The following is a 17,969-nucleotide window of genomic DNA, read 5'->3' on the forward strand; positions in this document are numbered from 1 at the left end:
CGCTCTTGTCCCTGGCTTTTCTTTTTTGCCAAGGTGCTGTCTCTAGCATTGCCCTCCGGCTGTGCTCGGCTGTGCCTGCTGGCTGACCAACCCAAGGGTGCTCTGATGGTACACAGAGCATTTGGAATCTACCGTTTTAAGGCTGACTTCTTGTTAATCACTCTTACCTAGTGATTGTCCCTGGGCTGTGGTACTGTTTTTGGGAGGTTGTGGAACCCTTAGGAACTGGGGCCAAGCTAGCTGAAACATCTCATTAGGCACGTGCCTTTGAAAGGAACAGGTCTGGCCGTCTGTTTCTGGGTCGGCCAGCACCTGCCATCCTACTACCCACCAGAGACTGAGCGTCCTTGCTCAGGCCTCAAGCCCCCAAAGCCATCACAGTAAGTCTTCCTTCCCGTGTTAGGCACGGGCACGGCTATCCTGTAGTAACTAATATGGATCAGGGTTTGCTTCCCTCTGCAAGTGTGCACTAGAGCTACTGTGGGAAGCACAGGACAACAGGAGCTGAGGGCGCAATAAAACTCACATGCACACACGAGAAAGGTTTTTTTTGTGTTAATTTAATCATACAAATATTCATTTACATGGAAAGGAAAACCTCATCTTCATCTCCTACTAGGCACCACAAGGCCCCACCCGAACCCACCACTGTCCAGGTGGGAGAGGCAGCAGGCTGCTCCCACATTCACCCAAAGAAACAAGGGGTAACAGGGAAAGGGTGGGGTCAGCACATTAGTCTGCATTTGTGAGCCCTGGCAACCCTCTCATCCTGTTGGGAGCTCAGGCTAAATTTGGGGGGTCTTTACACTCATGCCTACTTCCCACCTTGGCCACCACCTGTGTTGGTGAAAAGTGTCTGGGTTACGGTTACAGCCAGTCTGCACAGGAGGAGAGGAAGCTGTTTTAGTAGAAAAATGCCCCAAATTCAATTGTCCCCATGGCAGAAAGAAAACAGGCATGCACACGTGCACACACCTACACATACACACCTCACTCCACACAGAGATTCTTCCCAAGCCTGCGCTCCACCCCTCATTTCCCCACTGGGCTCAGGCCCTTTATCACCTGAAACCTGGTGTCTGCCTCGCCTCGTGGGTGCCAGACCAGGGATCCTGCCAAAAGGCGGCCTAGTGCACATGAAGGCTCTAAGGGGCTGCAGAAAGAGTGAAGCCCGGGAAGCCATGGATCAAGGATTGCACCTGCTCTGGCCTTCTGAATGAGCTACCTCTCGTGGATACAGACAGGACTTGGTTGTGGGAAGGAAGCCAGGGTACCTGAGCCATTACATTTTCCAGGTGAGGTTGCTACAAGCGGAAAGGGGCACAAGAAGGGAAGGACACTCTGTGGCAGTGGCCCACAATGTCCTTGCTGGAACACTGAGAAAGGAAGGTACCTAGTAGGGGACAGACGGGGAAGCCAGTGAGGCAGGGCTGAAGCCTCTCATGATTCCAAGAGGGCAGCTGGGGATGCGCTGCTCCAAGGTCAGGAAGCAGAAAGAATGGCTGGGCATGCGTGTGCTTTAGGGTGGCAGTGTCCTTAGGAGACTGGGCCTAAGAAGGCCCTCAGACAAAAGCCCCCTGAGATTTGTGGCTTGGGCACCTGTTAGGGGCTGCCTTTGGCTCAAGGGTCCAAGTGTGCAGAGGAAATAGGGTCCCCGAGAAGCCCCAATTTACTGGAGACCCAGCTGCATTGCCCTTCTCCATGGCCTTCTTCACCTGCCCAGGGACTTCTTCAATGAAACAAAGCTTACTGTTGGCTGCTTTTTTGGGACATGAAAAGGTGAGGGGGGATTTTCGTACAAGCTTTTTTCTTTCACAATCAAGTATTTAAAATCAATAGTCTCAGAAGAGAATGAGGAGCAACAAACACCACACACTTGGAACTCAAACGTCCAGACAGAGACAGACAGGCAGACCTGCACCCACAGCCAGGCTAAAGAACCTCACACCCTGGTCTCCCTGCTCTGCTCACAACCCTGGAACACATGGGGGCTGGAGGCAGGCAAGGGACCTGCAGCCACACCAAATCCACATCCCCGGCTCTCTCGCATCACTAACTTAGGGAAGGAGGGGTTAAGAAGAGGGACTTTGCATATTCTTGTATCTTTGGCAGTCAGCTGTTCTAGCCTGGTTTAAGATTCCCACGGAGACATCCACATTTCAACCTGCTTGGAGTTCATGGGACATTAGTGGGCACTGCACCTGCCCAGGGAGCAAATGCCTATACTCTGGCTGGGCTGCAACTTGCCACCCCAAACTAAGCAACCTCTGCCGGAGGAGGTCTTTTTATTTCTGCCTGACTGTGGCCTCTCAGGCAGTGGTCAGGAGCGGGGCTCCCAGCTGGGGCAGTATCATCATTCTGTCGTAGCTCGGACTCCACTAATAGGTCATGAGAACGTCACAAGGACATGTGGGGGGACACAGGGAGGGGAGCTGTGTGATAAGAGAAGCAGGGCACAGTTCACACTTGATGAGTTACAACCCTGTGTGCATGAAGCACAAGCACACACCCAGAGAGAGCGAGGGAAAGATGTGCCACGGCATTAAGGGCCACACTCCCTCTGCCAAGAGAAACACGGGAGGAAGCAGTCCCAGCTGTCACAAGTGTGCAAGTGTGCCAGACCGTCCTCCAGGCTTCTGCTGGCCACACCGGAAGTCTGGATTCAGAGAGTGCTGCTGCTAAGAAGCCCCAAGGCCGACAGATACAAATGTCCAGGGTGTAAATCAAGAGGAGACTGAAGAGAGAGGGAAGGTGATATCTCATCGGCAGATGCCGCTAAGAACAATTGAGGTCAGACTGTGCAGCCAGGTGGGGGCGAGCAAAGCACGAGCCCAGCAACACTGACTGGCAGAGTCCCCAGACATGCCACGCCAGCCTCACCACACTGTGAACGGCTTCCAGAGCAAGCACTGCTCTGTAGAGCACGCCGTCCTCCACTTAAAAGAAACACCGGGAAGCGGGAAAGACTAACATGTGCTCAGAACTACAACCTCTCTGTAGGCAAAATAATTTTTGTTTAAAAAGATGGCTTATTTTCCCCCATTTTAAATCTCTTCCCCTTCCCAAATGACCTAACAACTCATTAGACTGACGTCATCACCCAAACCCAAGGTGGCTGCGAGGATTTCTTCTTGGTTGCCAACACCATTCCTGCAGTTCAGCACTCACACATGCATACTGAGCTCACTCAAAACTAGTCTTTCTTCCTCTTCTTCCGTGACTGGGGGGGGGCTGGGTGGGGGTCTGAGCCAGGGGTCCGTGCGATGTGCTTGCTCTGCAATCCAGAGGAACCCCTCACCCTCTCCCCCCAAAGTCAGGCCTTCTGTCTTTTGTTAACTTTTCTTCTTGCTGAGACCCGTTTAAGACTGGCCGAAGGGGTAAGGCCCGTGGAGCCCCTGGAAGAGAGTGAAGACAGTCAGTGATGAAGACACCAGTACCGCCTCATCAGCAAACCCAGCCCCACTCACAGAGCTGTGAGGGTCGCTGCCCTGGCCACACAGCGCCTCAGCAGACCAAGGATCAGGATGAGCCCAGCTGCGAAGTTTCCCACTGAATCCCAGCAGCCTCAGAGAGGAGAGGTGGGAGAGACCTGCTCCTGTGACAGGAAGTTCAGCTGATGCCCACTTTCTTCCAGCCAGGCTGCAGAACTTCCATATGTCCTTACAATGGGTTCTGAAACCTCTCCACTGCAAGATGATGCAGTGGATGAAGACGATGCAGCCACACCCGAGGACCCGAGTTCAATGCCTGGACTCCCCACGGTCCCACAAGCTGTCATCTGACTCTGACACGTGCACACGCTGTGGCATACACAAAACGAATACAATAAAAACAAGTTCAGCAACTGCTGTTTCCCAGCACCTGCCCCACGCTGACCACCCTCAGGGCTGCTCTCTTCCCAGAGCAGCTGCTAGGAGGTGGAGCTCAGACTGAGCACCAGTGAGCTGTCCCTCCTACCACATTGCAAATGCACAAGCTGCTTACTTTCCTTGTCCTTTGTTTTGCTTAAGACAGGGTCTACTACGTAGCCCAGTATGGACTTGTTCTCCAGACTGATTTATAAGGGTATGTACCTCCATGAGCTTATGCACACCACATGCAAGCAGGAGCCGTTGGAGGCCAGAAGCAGGCGCTGGGTCCCTTGGAACTCAAGTTACAGGTGAGTGCTCGCAAGCAAAGTGTTCTCCTTGCTGAGCCACCTGGCCAGCCCTTGGACTGGAATCCCGATCCCTTTCCTCAGCCTCCCAAATGCTGGAATTTTAGGCCCCATCCCCAAGGCACTTTCTGTGTTCTTTGGATAAGTGGTAAAGATTTCCATCTCACCTTCCCTATGTTAAGAACAAAGCTCTACTGGGCAGTGGGGGCACACAGCTTTAATCCCAGCATTTAGGAGGCAGAGGCAAGCTAATCTGATCTCAAGACCAGTCCGGTTTACAGAGAGTTCCAGAACAGCCAGTGCTACAGAGAAACCTTGTCTTGAAGAAAAAGCAACCCTCCCCACAAAAGAAAGAGGAGGAAGAGCAAACTCCACAGTAAGTCAGCACCAGAACCAGCACAGGACTGACATGTCTCCCCTTTCCTTGGGTGGACTTGCTCAAAGCAAAGGTCCGAAAGGACAGCTACACCAGGGTCCTGGACTCCACCGCGGGCTAGCAGCAACAGATCTCCATGGAGAACACTCAAGACCAGGCCATCCCATGAGTGGTCAGAGGGAGCTAACTGGTGCTTGGTATCCACCCAAAGCACCCTAATCTAAATATGACCCACAGTGGGAAGAAATATGGGCGAAGAGCTTTCAAAGGTCAGCGTGCTTTAAACAATTAGGGCCATTCTTTAACAGAACTGTGGCTACAGCGGAGCCAGGATGGCGATTTTATGTCTCAGGGTGGTGCCTGGCCTTAAGGGGTGGTGAACTGGTAACTGAACAAGGACAGGTACTGCTCAGGACACCTGGAATCTCAGATTCCCATAAGTCAGACCCTTCTAAAGCTGGTTCTGTTGATCAGTTTGAGGGGACACAAGTGCGGGACCACCCATCAGTCTGTCGATGTTGTGGCGGCTGGGGGTGGGGGGACTAGTGGAAGACACGCAACCCTCCAGTCACCAGTGGTGCTAGATGTGAAGCCCTGGGAGAGAGGGCTGGGTCTGTTCCCCACTCTGCATGCGAATGTGACCCCAGAGGGCACCCCCCCACACCTGACTCTTCCATTTTCCAGATTCTGGAAGCTGACACAGTGTCGGGTTAAGAAGCTGAAAACCAGTATCCCAAGAAAAATACCATCTGAGGCCAGAGCTAAGAATGGAAACATGAAGTAATGATTTTTCTCCCATTGGAAAGTACTGAATAACAGAAGTATGGTATGTCTCTACCTGCTTGATAATATCAGTCTGTGTGTGTGTGCATGCACACACGCATAACCAACAGAGAAGATGGGGAAGAAGGGAAGGCAGACATTGGGCATCAACTATTCACAGGTGCTGCAGTAGCACCGGACAGACACATGAATCTCTAGTACATGAAGAGGAGTTGTTTGGTGTTTAGAAAGACTGTGGGCCCTTGCACCAGTCACGTCTCCATTAGGCAAATGAAGGCTGCAACTACTTTGGCAGCCACCGCGGCAGCCCCTGGTGGCTCTGGCTCTGCCAAACACGAGCTCTCAGACTCCATCTCATGGGCTTTGATGGGAGGCTCCCCTGCACTAGCAAAACACAGAGCTGAAGGCAAGCCGCTTTGACTCAGCACTTCCAGGCAGCAGCTACTCGCCCAGAACGACCCACGACCCAGGGAGGTAGCTAGACTGGGAACCAACACAAACACTCACAGGGGAAGGAAGAGCAGGCAGTGCTTGTTTCTGATGAGGAACCTCCCCAGCCCTCTCCACAGTGTGTGCAGCCTTCCCAGGCCCGTGGCTTGTCTAGGAATATGTAATAAGGGAGTATGACTTTCAAACAGCTGCGCCCCCCCCCCCCCCAATTTAATAGAAAAGGTGAGATTTATGCACTGGGCAGGGACAGGGATAAAGAAGTGCATTCTCGGAACTCCACCTGTTGTGGGACCCTCAAGACCACCCAGCGTGACTCTAACTGGCTTAATTTATGGTTATCCTTGGCTCTCTAACAACTGAGGTGCTATGTCTTCTGGAAAGAAAAAGCCATGAAATTCTCCTTCCAACAAATAGTAGTGTACCAAAGAGCTGCTATTAACTGGTGCAGAGAGGGGCTTGAGGAACAAGGTCTTTTCCCTCCCGAGTGGTTTTGTTTTTGTTTTTTTTTCCCAGACAGGGTTTCTCTGTAGCTTTGGAACCTGTCCTGGAACTAGCTCTTGTAGAACAGGCTGGCCTCGAACTCAGAGATTTGCCTGTCTCTGCCTCCCAAGTGTGGTGGAATTAAAGGCATGAGCTACCACTGCCTGGTTCTTCCTGATTTTTAACTATCATCACTTGGGATGGAGGGAGGGAGGGAGGAAGGGAGAGGAGGGAGGAACCAGCTGTTTCAAAACCATGTTGTGACAGAGACTCCCTGCATGCAGGGGTTGTATGTGTCATGAGCAGACCACAGACCAAAGGCAACACTACACCAGTGGCAGAGGAAAGTCTGCCAAAGGTTCCAAGAACAGTGTGTTAAACGGCCTGTGGCAGGAGGCCAAATGGGAAGTGCTTTTCCTACCCGAGGCACGGGGAGAGACATTCTGGATGCAAGGCTCATCACATCTCAGAACAGGTTCTGGTGGCCACCGCCAAGCCCAGCCCAGTAGAGGTCTGCAGCACGGCGTCTGGTGACACACCTGCATCTCACCAATCTATCTGGACTGGGATGGATCATGGTGTCTCCACCTCTCCAGCACCAGGGCTCGGCACATCACTGCACCCAGTTTTTATGTGGGTGCTTGGGACATCGGGTTAGTTTCACAAGTCACTGAAGTGTGCATTTTACCCACGGAGCTGCCTCCTGAGCTCCAGTTTTTGCTTGTAGGAAGAGGAGAAGCCAGACTCTTCCTGACCTGTAGAAGTGACAGATCAAGGGATGATGCAACAGAAGATGGTACTGGTGAGTTCAGAACTCAACTCTGACCCAAACAAAAATGAATCCAGTGAGGTATGGAAAGCCACCTTCCCAACCAAGGCTGCCAGGACACCAACCCAGTAAGGAACTTTCTCACTGAATTAGATCTATGCCTGCCACAAAAGAACACTTAGGCCTGCAGTAGCTGAGTGGACTCTTCCCAACCTCAGTCTTCCAAGGCTTTGGAAAGAGCAGCTGCCAAGGTTGTGGGCATCCCAAGCACGCATTAGCCAGAGAGCAGGGGGTGAGGTGCTCCAGTAGGCCTGCACGGAACAGAACCAGTCACGCGGAGGGAAGGGATGATTCTGCACCACTCCAGGTGAATGAACAAAGTGACTGTGTCAGGTCCTGGCTAGTCTGTCCATAATGCAACGTTAACTACTGTAAACCACGAACAGTATTTCTAAAATACTTTATTGTGTATAAACAAGTTCACTCCAACTCATCTTTCTTTTCCAAGAACAATGTGAGATCTAGCACGTGGCTGCCGAGGTGCAGCATAGTGGTAGCATGACCCTCAGGGGCTGTCCAGGGTCAAGCCCTAGGAATATTTGAGGAAAAGATCTAGTATTTCCGAGCAAGTCGGCAAAGCAAACCCAACATCAACTGTCTCTGACATAGTCTTCATGATGCTGGCTCTGTGGAGCTTTCTGCTCTGTGGAGCTTTCTGCTCTGTGGAGCTTTCTGCTCTGTGGAGCTTTCTGCTCTGTGGAGCTTTCTGCTCTGTGGAGCTTTCTGAGTTACTGTTTGCCTGTGAGTGTCTTCTGTGAGGGGCACCTGAAAACACAGGAATCCTGAAACATGGTGGAAAAAAAACACCCCAAAAGACAAAAACAAAAATCACTCTTGGCCAAAAGGGGTGTGTATACTCAGTATCCGAATGTGAAATGCTTCTCCTGAGAAATGTTATGGACTCCCGCAACCAGACTTTGGAATATGTCTACGTACATGATGAACTGGCTGAGGGATGGAATCCAGACTGACCACCATTTATTTATATCTCGTGTGTGGCTTACTCTTGAAGGTAATTTTATGCAGTGTTTGACAATTTTTATACGAAACGATTCCTGATATAGAACTTCCCACGTGAGGAATCCTGTTGGTATTCAGAAGTCTCCAGTTTTGCATTTCTGTACTAATAGTCACTAGTAGTCACCAGGAAAGCCACACTAGTTGTGCAGCAAATACACTAGAACGAGCTTTGCTTCTTTTTGTCTCTCCTCTCAGTCCCTTTTCACAGCAACCATTACCGCGCTCTGCCCACGGAGCCCATCCCACCTACATCTTGCACTAAAAATGAATAAGGGGACAGCTGTGCTGGGGACTCAGCTCTTGTCTTTTATCTGAGGGAATGGTCAAGAGGAGGCCAAAATTCCTTTCAAGAAGGACATGGACATGTCACCAAGACCTTTTGGGCTCAGTCCTTCCCCCATATAAAAACTTGCTTAGACAAACCACCACAACACAGAGACTTTCATACACCTGTCTTTATTTTGCTTTAGTTGTGATTTGGCATAAATAAATAAATAAATAAATAAATAGGTCCTGACAGGCTGGGCAATGGTGGCTTGCACCTTTAATCCCAGCACCGCTCAGGAGACAGAGGCAGGTGGCCTGATCTACAAAGTGAGTTCCAGGACAGCCAGAGCAGCACAGAGAAACCCTGCATGCGGGGATGGGGGAACCCCACACAGGATCATTAGCTGCACGCAAGAAAACCCCCACCCCCATGCACCAATGGCAGCACATAACACTACAAGCCCTCCTCTTTGATTTGCCTTCCCAGTGCTCCTTGTGTGTGGTTTCCAGGTACTGAATACAAACACAGAAGAGTACAAGTTTCACAGGAAGTTCTGCCCTGATCCCAAACTGCACAAAGTGTGAAGGAAGGGCTGGCCATCCAGGACCAGAGAATGTTCGGCATGATGGAATCCAAGACTCTCATGAATGAGAAATGGAATTACATGTTGGGGTATGAGGACAACCAGCGGGGTCCTGCTCACGGGGCTTGCTGATGGCACGGCAGGGCTACTTCAAGCAGATGGGAACTTCTAAAGGTGCCCCCAAGTTCAAAGATGTCTACATGCTAGCCAAGGGTTAAGTGCGGGAAGCCTGCTTTACGCATGAACATGAAGACTATGGTAGCCTTGGGTCATGTCCTCCTGATCCCGTCAAACTGCTTAAAAGGTTAACTCAGTTATGAGAGTGTTCTCTGTCTTTTAAAGGCCCTGTAAACTACTTTTTATTCTTATCTCTATAACAATTTTCCCAATTGGTCTTTTTTTTTTAAATATTTATTTATTTATTATGTATACAATATTCTGTTGTGTGTCTGCCTGCAGGCCAGAAGAGGGCACCAGATCTCATTTCAGATGGTTGTGAGCCACCATGTGGTTGCTGGGAATTGAACTCAGGACCTTTGGAAGAGCAGGCAATGCTCTTAACCACTGAGCCATCTCTCCAGCCCTCCCAATTGGTCTTAACTAACTTTTGTTGCTGCTAAGGAACCTGTCTGTCCACCTAACAACCCAACCTTTCCATATCCACGCCAGCCTATCCGACCTGTCACCCACATAGTTTTGCTCTCTCCTCCACCCCTGCATCCTTCCCCTGCTCATCCACCACACATCCCTCCTCTCTCCTCTGCCCATCCCAGTTCCCACAACAGCTGCTGCCTTCAACCTTCCCCTGATCTAGTTAACTAAGTTGCCATAAGGAGTCAAACTCAAATACTACAGCTTCAGCACCATTGAGGGCCAGGGTTAGTTAGGCTCAGCAGGTAGACAGCTTGTGTAGCCTATACAGAGCAGCCTTAAGCGAGAAACCCTGGCCCCATCAACAAACCAAACCACTAAGGGAAGTTCTATAAGCAGGTGGAGGGTTTCTGGCCGAGTTTGACTCCCCCTCAGTAAAGACTCTAGAATGCTTTTGGGATTTATGGTCATGACCTTGGCTAACTGTAAGTATGCTAAAATCCAGGTGAGATGCCAGGGAACCGAGCTCTCTCTGGCATCTCCTAGAGTAAGAGAAAAGGAAACCAATCAGGAGAGGCGCTCACCCAAGGGTCTGACCATGTAGACACCATAAGCTGAAGCTCTAACACCACCTAGACTCTGCCTGCTTCCTCTCGGACTCCACTCAGGTTTCTCTGTCTGTCAACTACTGCCCCTCAAGCCATCATAACTGAGAGAAGTTGATTCTCTTCTTGTCCCAGTCAGCTGTGCTGGTTAAATCTTGCTGTTCCCAAGCAGCACTGTGGGAGCCGCTTCACTGTGCTGTGTCTTTTCACAATTAAAGTGACCCTCCTTTGACAGACCTCAAGATCTCCTTTGGAAATTCCCCTCACCCTTTTAAAGCACAACTCACTCACCAGAGCTGGGTGGTTTGGCCAGAGTCCTCTGAGCTTTCTTGTATGTAGTTTTCCTTGAATTCATTTCAAATTCACTACTTATCAAGACACCACTTTCTTTCTTTTTGGTTTTTTGAGACAGGGTTTCTTTGTGTAGCCCTGACTGTCCTCGAAGTCACAGAGCTCCGCCTGCCTCAGTCTCCCAAGGGCTGGGATTTAAAGGTCTGCGCCACCACCCATCAAGACATCAATCACTTTCTTCACTACTGTGAACCGGAGGGTTTTCCCTTCTCCAATGCTCAATGGGCAAAGGCCTTACCTGATCGAGCTGGATGACCAATTCAATTTGCAAGTTGCCCTTTTACATGAGCCATGCATGCACACCCACATTCGTACACAAATAAACAAATGTTCAACAGAAAAAAAACTTGAAAGGTAGAGAAGTTGGAGAGATGGCTTAGCAGTTAAGAACGTTTGCTGTTCTTCCAGGACCAGTGTTCAGGTCCCAGCATCCTCATCAGGTAGCTCACAACTGCCTATAACTCAAGTTTCAGAGAATCTAATACCCTCTTCTGTGTGGGCACCTGCACATGCATGCCATACACATACAGATACACACATACACATCAAAAATAAATAAATTCTGAAAAAATTATTGTAACACATTAAAATAAAATTTTTTGAAAGAAAAGAGAAAAGCTAACAAACATAAAACCAATCTCCCCAAACCCCATTTTCTCTTCTCTGGCTCACATCCCTTCCCATGGCAAGACACACCTGTGCCCAACCAACATCTTTGGAGACAGGGATTAGCAGCGGCTGAGCACGGAGGAGATTCATGACCAAGCAACATCACTATGATTTGTGTAAAGCAGACAGCGAATGTAACTGGTCCTTAAGTAACACATCATAAGCAGAAAGCCCGAGTTCCTTGGGCCCCTGAAAGGAGCCACTGCTTCCACCTGGGCACCAGAATTCGTTCTCACACTTTGTACAGCCGGTGGAGTCCAGGCAGAGCAGACTGTGCTACAGAGGACCAGAGCTGAAAACTCAGCTCCTCACCTGTGAGTCACACTTTTGTTCTCTGACTCTTAGAGACCCACCAGAAATTAAAATGCTGAATGCAGAGAAGAGAGTTGTAACAACCAACATGAAATGACTGACGTTTCTGCCACAGGACTGCCTAGCCTCGGCAGTCTGAAACAATGTGTAGAGCCCAAAAACACACACAAAGGAGCTGGGCACCGCTGACACTGGAGGGACAAAGGAGTGTTCCTGGACATACTTCTCAGCCTCAGTCAATCAGCAATGCTACATAACAAAAGGCCTATGCTGTTTGCTTAAATTATTTTAACACGCACACACAGCCCGTGCCAATGCAAACACTAGCAGAGCTGAGGCCTTTACTGGCTCTTCTGAGTTTTCAGGAGACAGAGTCATTGTAACAGCATCAGACCCAGAATCTCCTGTCCAATGCTTTCTGGTACAGAACGTGCTGGGCTGACAGGACATGGGTGGGTACCTTGCTGCCCCATCTTGTTTCCTCCTTGGCCATGGGTTCTGCAGCTCCCACAGGTGGGTGAGGAAGTCTCCACACCTGACTGCCTAAGGAGGACAGCCAATTCTCACCAGCAGTCTAGAAAGTTAGACTCATTTGGGTTCTGACCATGGCCTACTATTACCTGCTGTGGGAGTGTGGCAGGCACTGGTACTACTGTATTATCTCCTGTAACTATTATGGAGTCCTACAGCAGTGTGTATTAGCAAAGAGCACTAAGGGGCCAGAGAGTTGCCTCCGCTGTTAAAAGTACTTGTTGCTCTTGAGAATTGGGAAGCAAGTCTGATTCCTAGCACACACATGTTGGCTCACAATCATCCTTAACACTGGTGCCAGGGGATCCAGTGCTCTTTCTGACCTCTTCAGGTACCAGGTAGACATATGGACTAAACTAAGGCAAAACACTCATGCATATAAAATAATAAAGAAGTCTAAAAGAAATGGTAGGAAAAAAGAAAAATCCTCAGAACAGAAGGGAGGGGGCAGGCACCATGGCTGCAGACCTTTAATCCCAGCTGAGGTGTCTGGAGCTGGGTGAGGTGAGGTGGTGGACAGCCTGGAATATACAGCAAGTTCCAGGACAGACAGGCTGCACAGTGACACTTCGTCTCCAACAATAAAAGGCCAAGTATGGTGGGGCACATTTAAAGTCTTGGTGGCCTGGAAGGCTGTGGCAGGACAACTGCTTGAGTTCAGGAGTTCAGGTGTTCACAGCCCTTCAAATACAAGTGACAAATCACCACCAAACCAAACCAAGCCAAGAATAAGTGTGACAGTTGGGAGGAAGATCATGCAGATTCAAGGCCCTGGACCACAAAGAAAGCCAGGAGAACTTTAGCAACAATGCTCTGGACACTTCTGAGAACAGGGACCTTCTCTCTGCATGATGGGGGATTTTGTCCCCAGAGACATTGGTGCTGTTCTTACATACCAACAGCTGTGAGTTAGCTCGTCGGCTAGAAGATGGCAATCCCTATTACAAGATTAAACATCATTCATGTGGCACAACACCCAGAGGTAGGGCCCCACCCCATATTCCTCTCAAACTCTGTATCTAACACGAGGCTGCCTGCCCCTCTATTTGGATGTTTAGAGATCTCCACACACTCAACTCCTGACTCCACCCCAGCTCTACCACAGCCCTTCATCTCCGACATGTCCACTCCACCCTTCTAAAATGCTAGGTCATCCGTTACTCCTCTCATACCCCACTTCTACGTTCTCTGTGCCATCGGCTGCCGTGGCATACCTGCCTCTACTGTGTCCTGTGTTCTACACAGGGCAAGGTAGGCACATCCCTTAGATCAAAAGCTTTACAGGGGTCCCTAAAGTCCCCAGGATCTGATTCCTGCCTCTGACTTCGCTTCTGCTCACCCCTCACTCCTCTGCAGCACCTACCTTGATCTCATTCCTTGAACCCATTGGGAACATTCCTACCTCAGACCTTGGACTGGTTGTGTCTGTGCCTAAAGTTCTAGGCAGCCTCTGTAGAATGGAGCCTGCCCAGAGCTGCAGCCAGCTGCCCTCCTCACTCCGATACTACCTCAGAGACAGAGACCACAGAGACTTTCGAAGGACTAGCAAGGAATGTAGGACAATTTCTTCTGTGACTTCAACAACTACACCTGTAGTAGAATAGAAACTATAGAGGCTGGAGAGATGGCTCTGGGGTTAAGAGCACTGACTGCTCTTCCAGAAGACCTGGATTCAATTCCACACCCACATGGCAACTTACAACTGTCTGTAACTCCTCTAGGGATGTGATACTCTCACACAGACATGCAGGCAAAACACCAGTGCACTTAAATAAAATTATTTAAAAAAAAATAGAAACTTTAATACCAACAAAATCTGAACCCAGGAGACCAAGGAGTTCTTCATGAGAATGTTCAACAGGGCAGTGGCAGCAGCTGCCTGACCCTAAAACGCAGCTGGGGAGCTAGGATGTTCTCATAAGCTTGTAGAACAGCTTGGCTACTAAAACTAGACAGAAGTTAGAGGTGCCCTGTAGAATCTCATGAAAGCATCAGTCCAGCTAGTGACAACAACCATCTTTGGTCAAACTGTTAAATGTTGGCTCTAATTGAACTGAGACCTGGACCCCCCAGAGTCACTCCTTATTACCATGTTAAATTTTATTTCTTTTTGAGATCGGGTCTCTCTACAAAGCCCTGAACTTGCTATGTAGACATGTTGGTCTCAAATGCAGAGATCTTCTTGCCTCTGCCTGCAGAAGGCTTGGGATTAGAGGTATGCATCAATGCTCCAGGTTTACTACGTAAAATCTGTGGCCACTTCAAAGCAGTAAGAAGATCCAGAAGCCATTGCAGCTTTAGCCCAGAGTAAAATGGAGAGTACCGCTCAGCAGAAGAGGTCTGGCCTACTCTGCACACAACCCTGGAAGAGGAAAATTAGGTGTTGGGGCACATGCCTGCAGTCCCAGATTCAGGAAGGGGGAAAGCCCAAGTCCAGCTTGGGTTACAGAGAGAGCTTGCTTCAAAAATAAAAACAAAAACAAAAAGTTTATTTTACCCCAATCCTTCCAGTATCCTGGGTCTGAGAGAAATTAACTTCTTTATACCTTAATCAACAATATAGCCACGGGGCAGGTAAGCTCATCAGGTAAGGGTGCTTCCTGCCAGGCCTGACAACTTCAGTCTGATTCATGGGTCCCAAATGATTGAAGACAGGACCAACTCTGAAAGGTACACCTCTGACCTCCAGACAAGCACCCTGGGAAATTGTGCACAAGCACACATGTGCACATACACACACACACACACACACACACGAATGTGGGCAGAAAAGGGCAGATGGCACTTGGCATCAGCTGCTGCAGCAAAGTGAAGACATGGGCTGAACTCCACAAAGATAAGCCATATGTTCTCCTGATTCAGGACTTGGAAGTAATGACAGTGGCTCAGGCTGTGATCCAGTTTGAGGTAGAAGCACACAACAAACACTGGCCTGCTTCTTCCCAGGGACAGGCCACAAAATACCACAGTCCAAGAACCAAAATCAGTCCCCTGGGCTCAGCCTGCCTGGTGCAAAGGTTCTTGCTGCAGAATGAAGAAGCACCTGCTGTCCACAGCCCACATTTATTCCCACCTGTCCTGAGTCACTACTGTGCCTTATGTTCTGGAAGGCCTCGCAAAACACCTGCAAATCCTGGTAATAAGACGGCCTCTTTGCCTTCCCTTTCTCTACTCCCTTCCCTCTTTCCACACTTTAACAAACTGCTCAAACAGAAGCTCCTTGGCCCTAGATCTGAATCAATGTGTGAGAATGCACTGTCCACAGTATATCCCTGTCTCCCGTGGCTCCCTGGGACACAGGCTCTGTTACTTTCACAGTGAAATAGCTCTCATCCTCACCAGTACACGGGACAAATCAGCCACACCTGAGCTGACAATGAGGCCAGTCACCTCCCGACAAAAGCAAAGACCCAGCTTTAAGAATCTTTGGAGCGGGTCGGCCTACACTCCCCACCTGACTCCCTCTGCAGCTCTCTCTCCCCAGGAAGGAGTCAGACTTTGTGGGTTGTGGGATACAGCAGGGACACATGTTCTCACCCAAAGCTTCCCTTGGGATTTGGGCACCAAGAGCGTAAGCTTGTTCACAGCAGCCAGGGAAGGACTCCAGGGTGCCCAGTTCCCAAGACCGACAGATGTGCAATTCTGTCGAAATAATAACCTAGTGCTCATGGAGCAGGGGGCCTCCAGAGATCTTGGCACTTCATCCTCCCAACTTTAACAAGTTACTCTGCTACAGAGGCAGCAGGAAAAGTATCTACAGAGACCGTGCTTCCAAGAGCCTCCAAGAGCATCGTGTTCTTCCCTAGCCTCCATGGCTGGCGGGAATTTCCTTGGGTAATTCCACTCTTTTGCTAAACTCAGTGATCCCAACAGCAGTCCATCAGGCACACTGAAGGTGGAGGGCACCAGGTGAACTGCGGACACTTCCCTACTCTGGAGCCCCAGGATTTTATCCTCCCTTTCTGCTCATCTATTATACACAGTAGGGCTTGTTTCACACTGCGCTACATTAGAACGTCTTGTCACAAGCCAACGTTGCCTCTTTCCTGCTGACACTCAACACAGTCATTCAGAACAGGGGAAAGAAGCAGAGACCTCGCAGTCACGTGGCACCTAGACTGGGGTTGTAGCTCTGTGATCTGATGGCTATGTGACACTGGGCAAGGCATGCAGCCCCTCAGAACTTTTGTTTCTTCACCTACAGGCAAAGTAACTGAGAGTGTCTGGGCTCTTAGGAACAACTCAAAAGTAGCCTCCTCACTTGGCCGAGGAAACACTTCACAACTTCAAGCACATCTATATAAATATACTTTATTCTTATGCCTACGCTTTATTAGCGTGTGTGTGCGTGCACATGGGTGCGTGTATGTGTACCTGAGTATAATGTCTGTGTGCATGTGTACTAGTGTCCTCTGAGGACAGAAGAGGATGTTGGATCCCTTGGAACTGGAGGTACAGGTGAGTGTGAACTGCCCAATATGGGGCCCTCTGCAAGAGCAGCAAGTGCTCTTAACTTCTGAGCCATCTTCTGCAGTCCTCTTACCTATGCTTTTTATGCCTTTAATCCCAGCTCTTGGGATGGGGAGGCAGGCCAGCCTGGTCTACAGAGAGAGTTCTAGGATAGTCAGGGATAAATAGAGAAACCCTGTCTTAAAAAAAAAAAAATTTTTTAGAAGAGTAAAATAAAAAAATTACATAGTGTATATGTTGAGGCCGGAGAACAATGTGGAAGTTGGTTCTATCCTATTATGTGGTACCTGGGATGGAACTTACTTGTCAGGCTTGGCAGCAAAGACCTTTAACCACTGGGTGTCCCACTGCCATTCACAGGCTTTAAGTCTCATCACTAAATAGATGTTCACACGTATCCATTTTAGTTTCTCATATATACACATATTTGTGTGTGTGTGTATATACATCTTAATTTATTTTTATATGTATAAGTGTTTTGTCCTGCATGCAGTGCCTACAGAGGCCACAAGAGGGAGTGAGAGCTCCAGGGATTGAAGTTAAGGTAGAAGTAAGCTGCTCGTGGGTGCTGAGAATTGAATCTGGTCTTCTGGAGGAGCAGTCACTGTTCTCAAACCCTGAGCCATCTCTTCACTCCCTTAGTACCGATATTTTCAAAGCTGTCTGTGATTGTTTCTTCCACTCTGCTTCTAAGGAACACACATTGGGAGCACTGGACCTGAGGACTTCAAGCTCTGCACGCTGGTGTCTGTGAGTCCCTCTCCTTCACCCCAGCTCACCAATTCCTGCTGCAAACACTTGCTTCTCCACTGTAAAGTTACACAGCAGACCGCTCTGTGGACTGACGCAAACCTGACCCAGTTGTTCTCCCTACGCACGGCAAAGAGTGCAGGCACAGACTCCCACTGTATTTCCTAGGCTCTGACTGTGCACAGGGCAGATGTGTCATTACTCACTGACCACACTGCCTGTGTCCTTCCAAAGGAAGTGGAGTCAACAGACCTAGCTGGACACAGAAAACTTAGCCAGATGCTTCATATTGTTTTCTGAGTAAATTTTTGCTTGTATTAAAAACAACAAAGGCCCTAATTTCTCTTAAGATTCAAGTTTCACGTTATTTATCCATTCTATCCAAGTTTTCCTGGTTCCTGGTTTCATTCCTTACTGGAAAGCTGTTTTATAATGAATATATTTATTTAGTGTGTGTATGATATGGCAGGCATGTGAAAATCAGGAGACAAGTGCAGTAACCTCCTTCCACTATGTGGGTCTCAAGTTTATCAGCACCTTCACTCACTGAGGCGTCTCACTAACTGAGAAGTTGCTTTTATTTGTACTAAAAAAAATAATTACAAAATTTATGTGTAAACCAGGCATGCTAATGCTAGCCTTTAATCCCAGCACTAAGGAGGCAGAGGCAGGCAGATCTCTGAGTTCAAAACCAGCCTGGTCTACAAAGAGAGTTCTGGGACAGCCAGGACTACACTAAGAAACC

The 17,969-nt window shown here is 49.1% G+C and overlaps 1 protein-coding gene across 3 annotated transcripts in view; it reads right to left on the reverse strand.

Moving 5' to 3' along the window:
- Window positions 1–539: 539 nt before the first annotated feature.
- Ilrun (inflammation and lipid regulator with UBA-like and NBR1-like domains) overlaps window positions 540–17,969 on the reverse strand; it is a 66,871-nt gene continuing 49,441 nt past the window's right edge. For all 3 annotated transcript variants that reach the window (XM_041634547.1, XM_041634546.1, XM_041634545.1), the window contains one exon: window positions 540–3,395. In XM_041634547.1, the coding sequence (XP_041490481.1) occupies window positions 3,295–3,395 (101 nt within the window). In that variant the 3' untranslated portion in view covers window positions 540–3,294. The remainder of the gene's footprint in view (window positions 3,396–17,969) is intronic.

This window comes from Microtus oregoni, unplaced genomic scaffold (genome assembly GCF_018167655.1).
Source record: "Microtus oregoni isolate MIOR12 unplaced genomic scaffold, Mior012 000046F_ref0000063, whole genome shotgun sequence".
Taxonomy (NCBI): Eukaryota; Metazoa; Chordata; class Mammalia; order Rodentia; family Cricetidae; genus Microtus; species Microtus oregoni.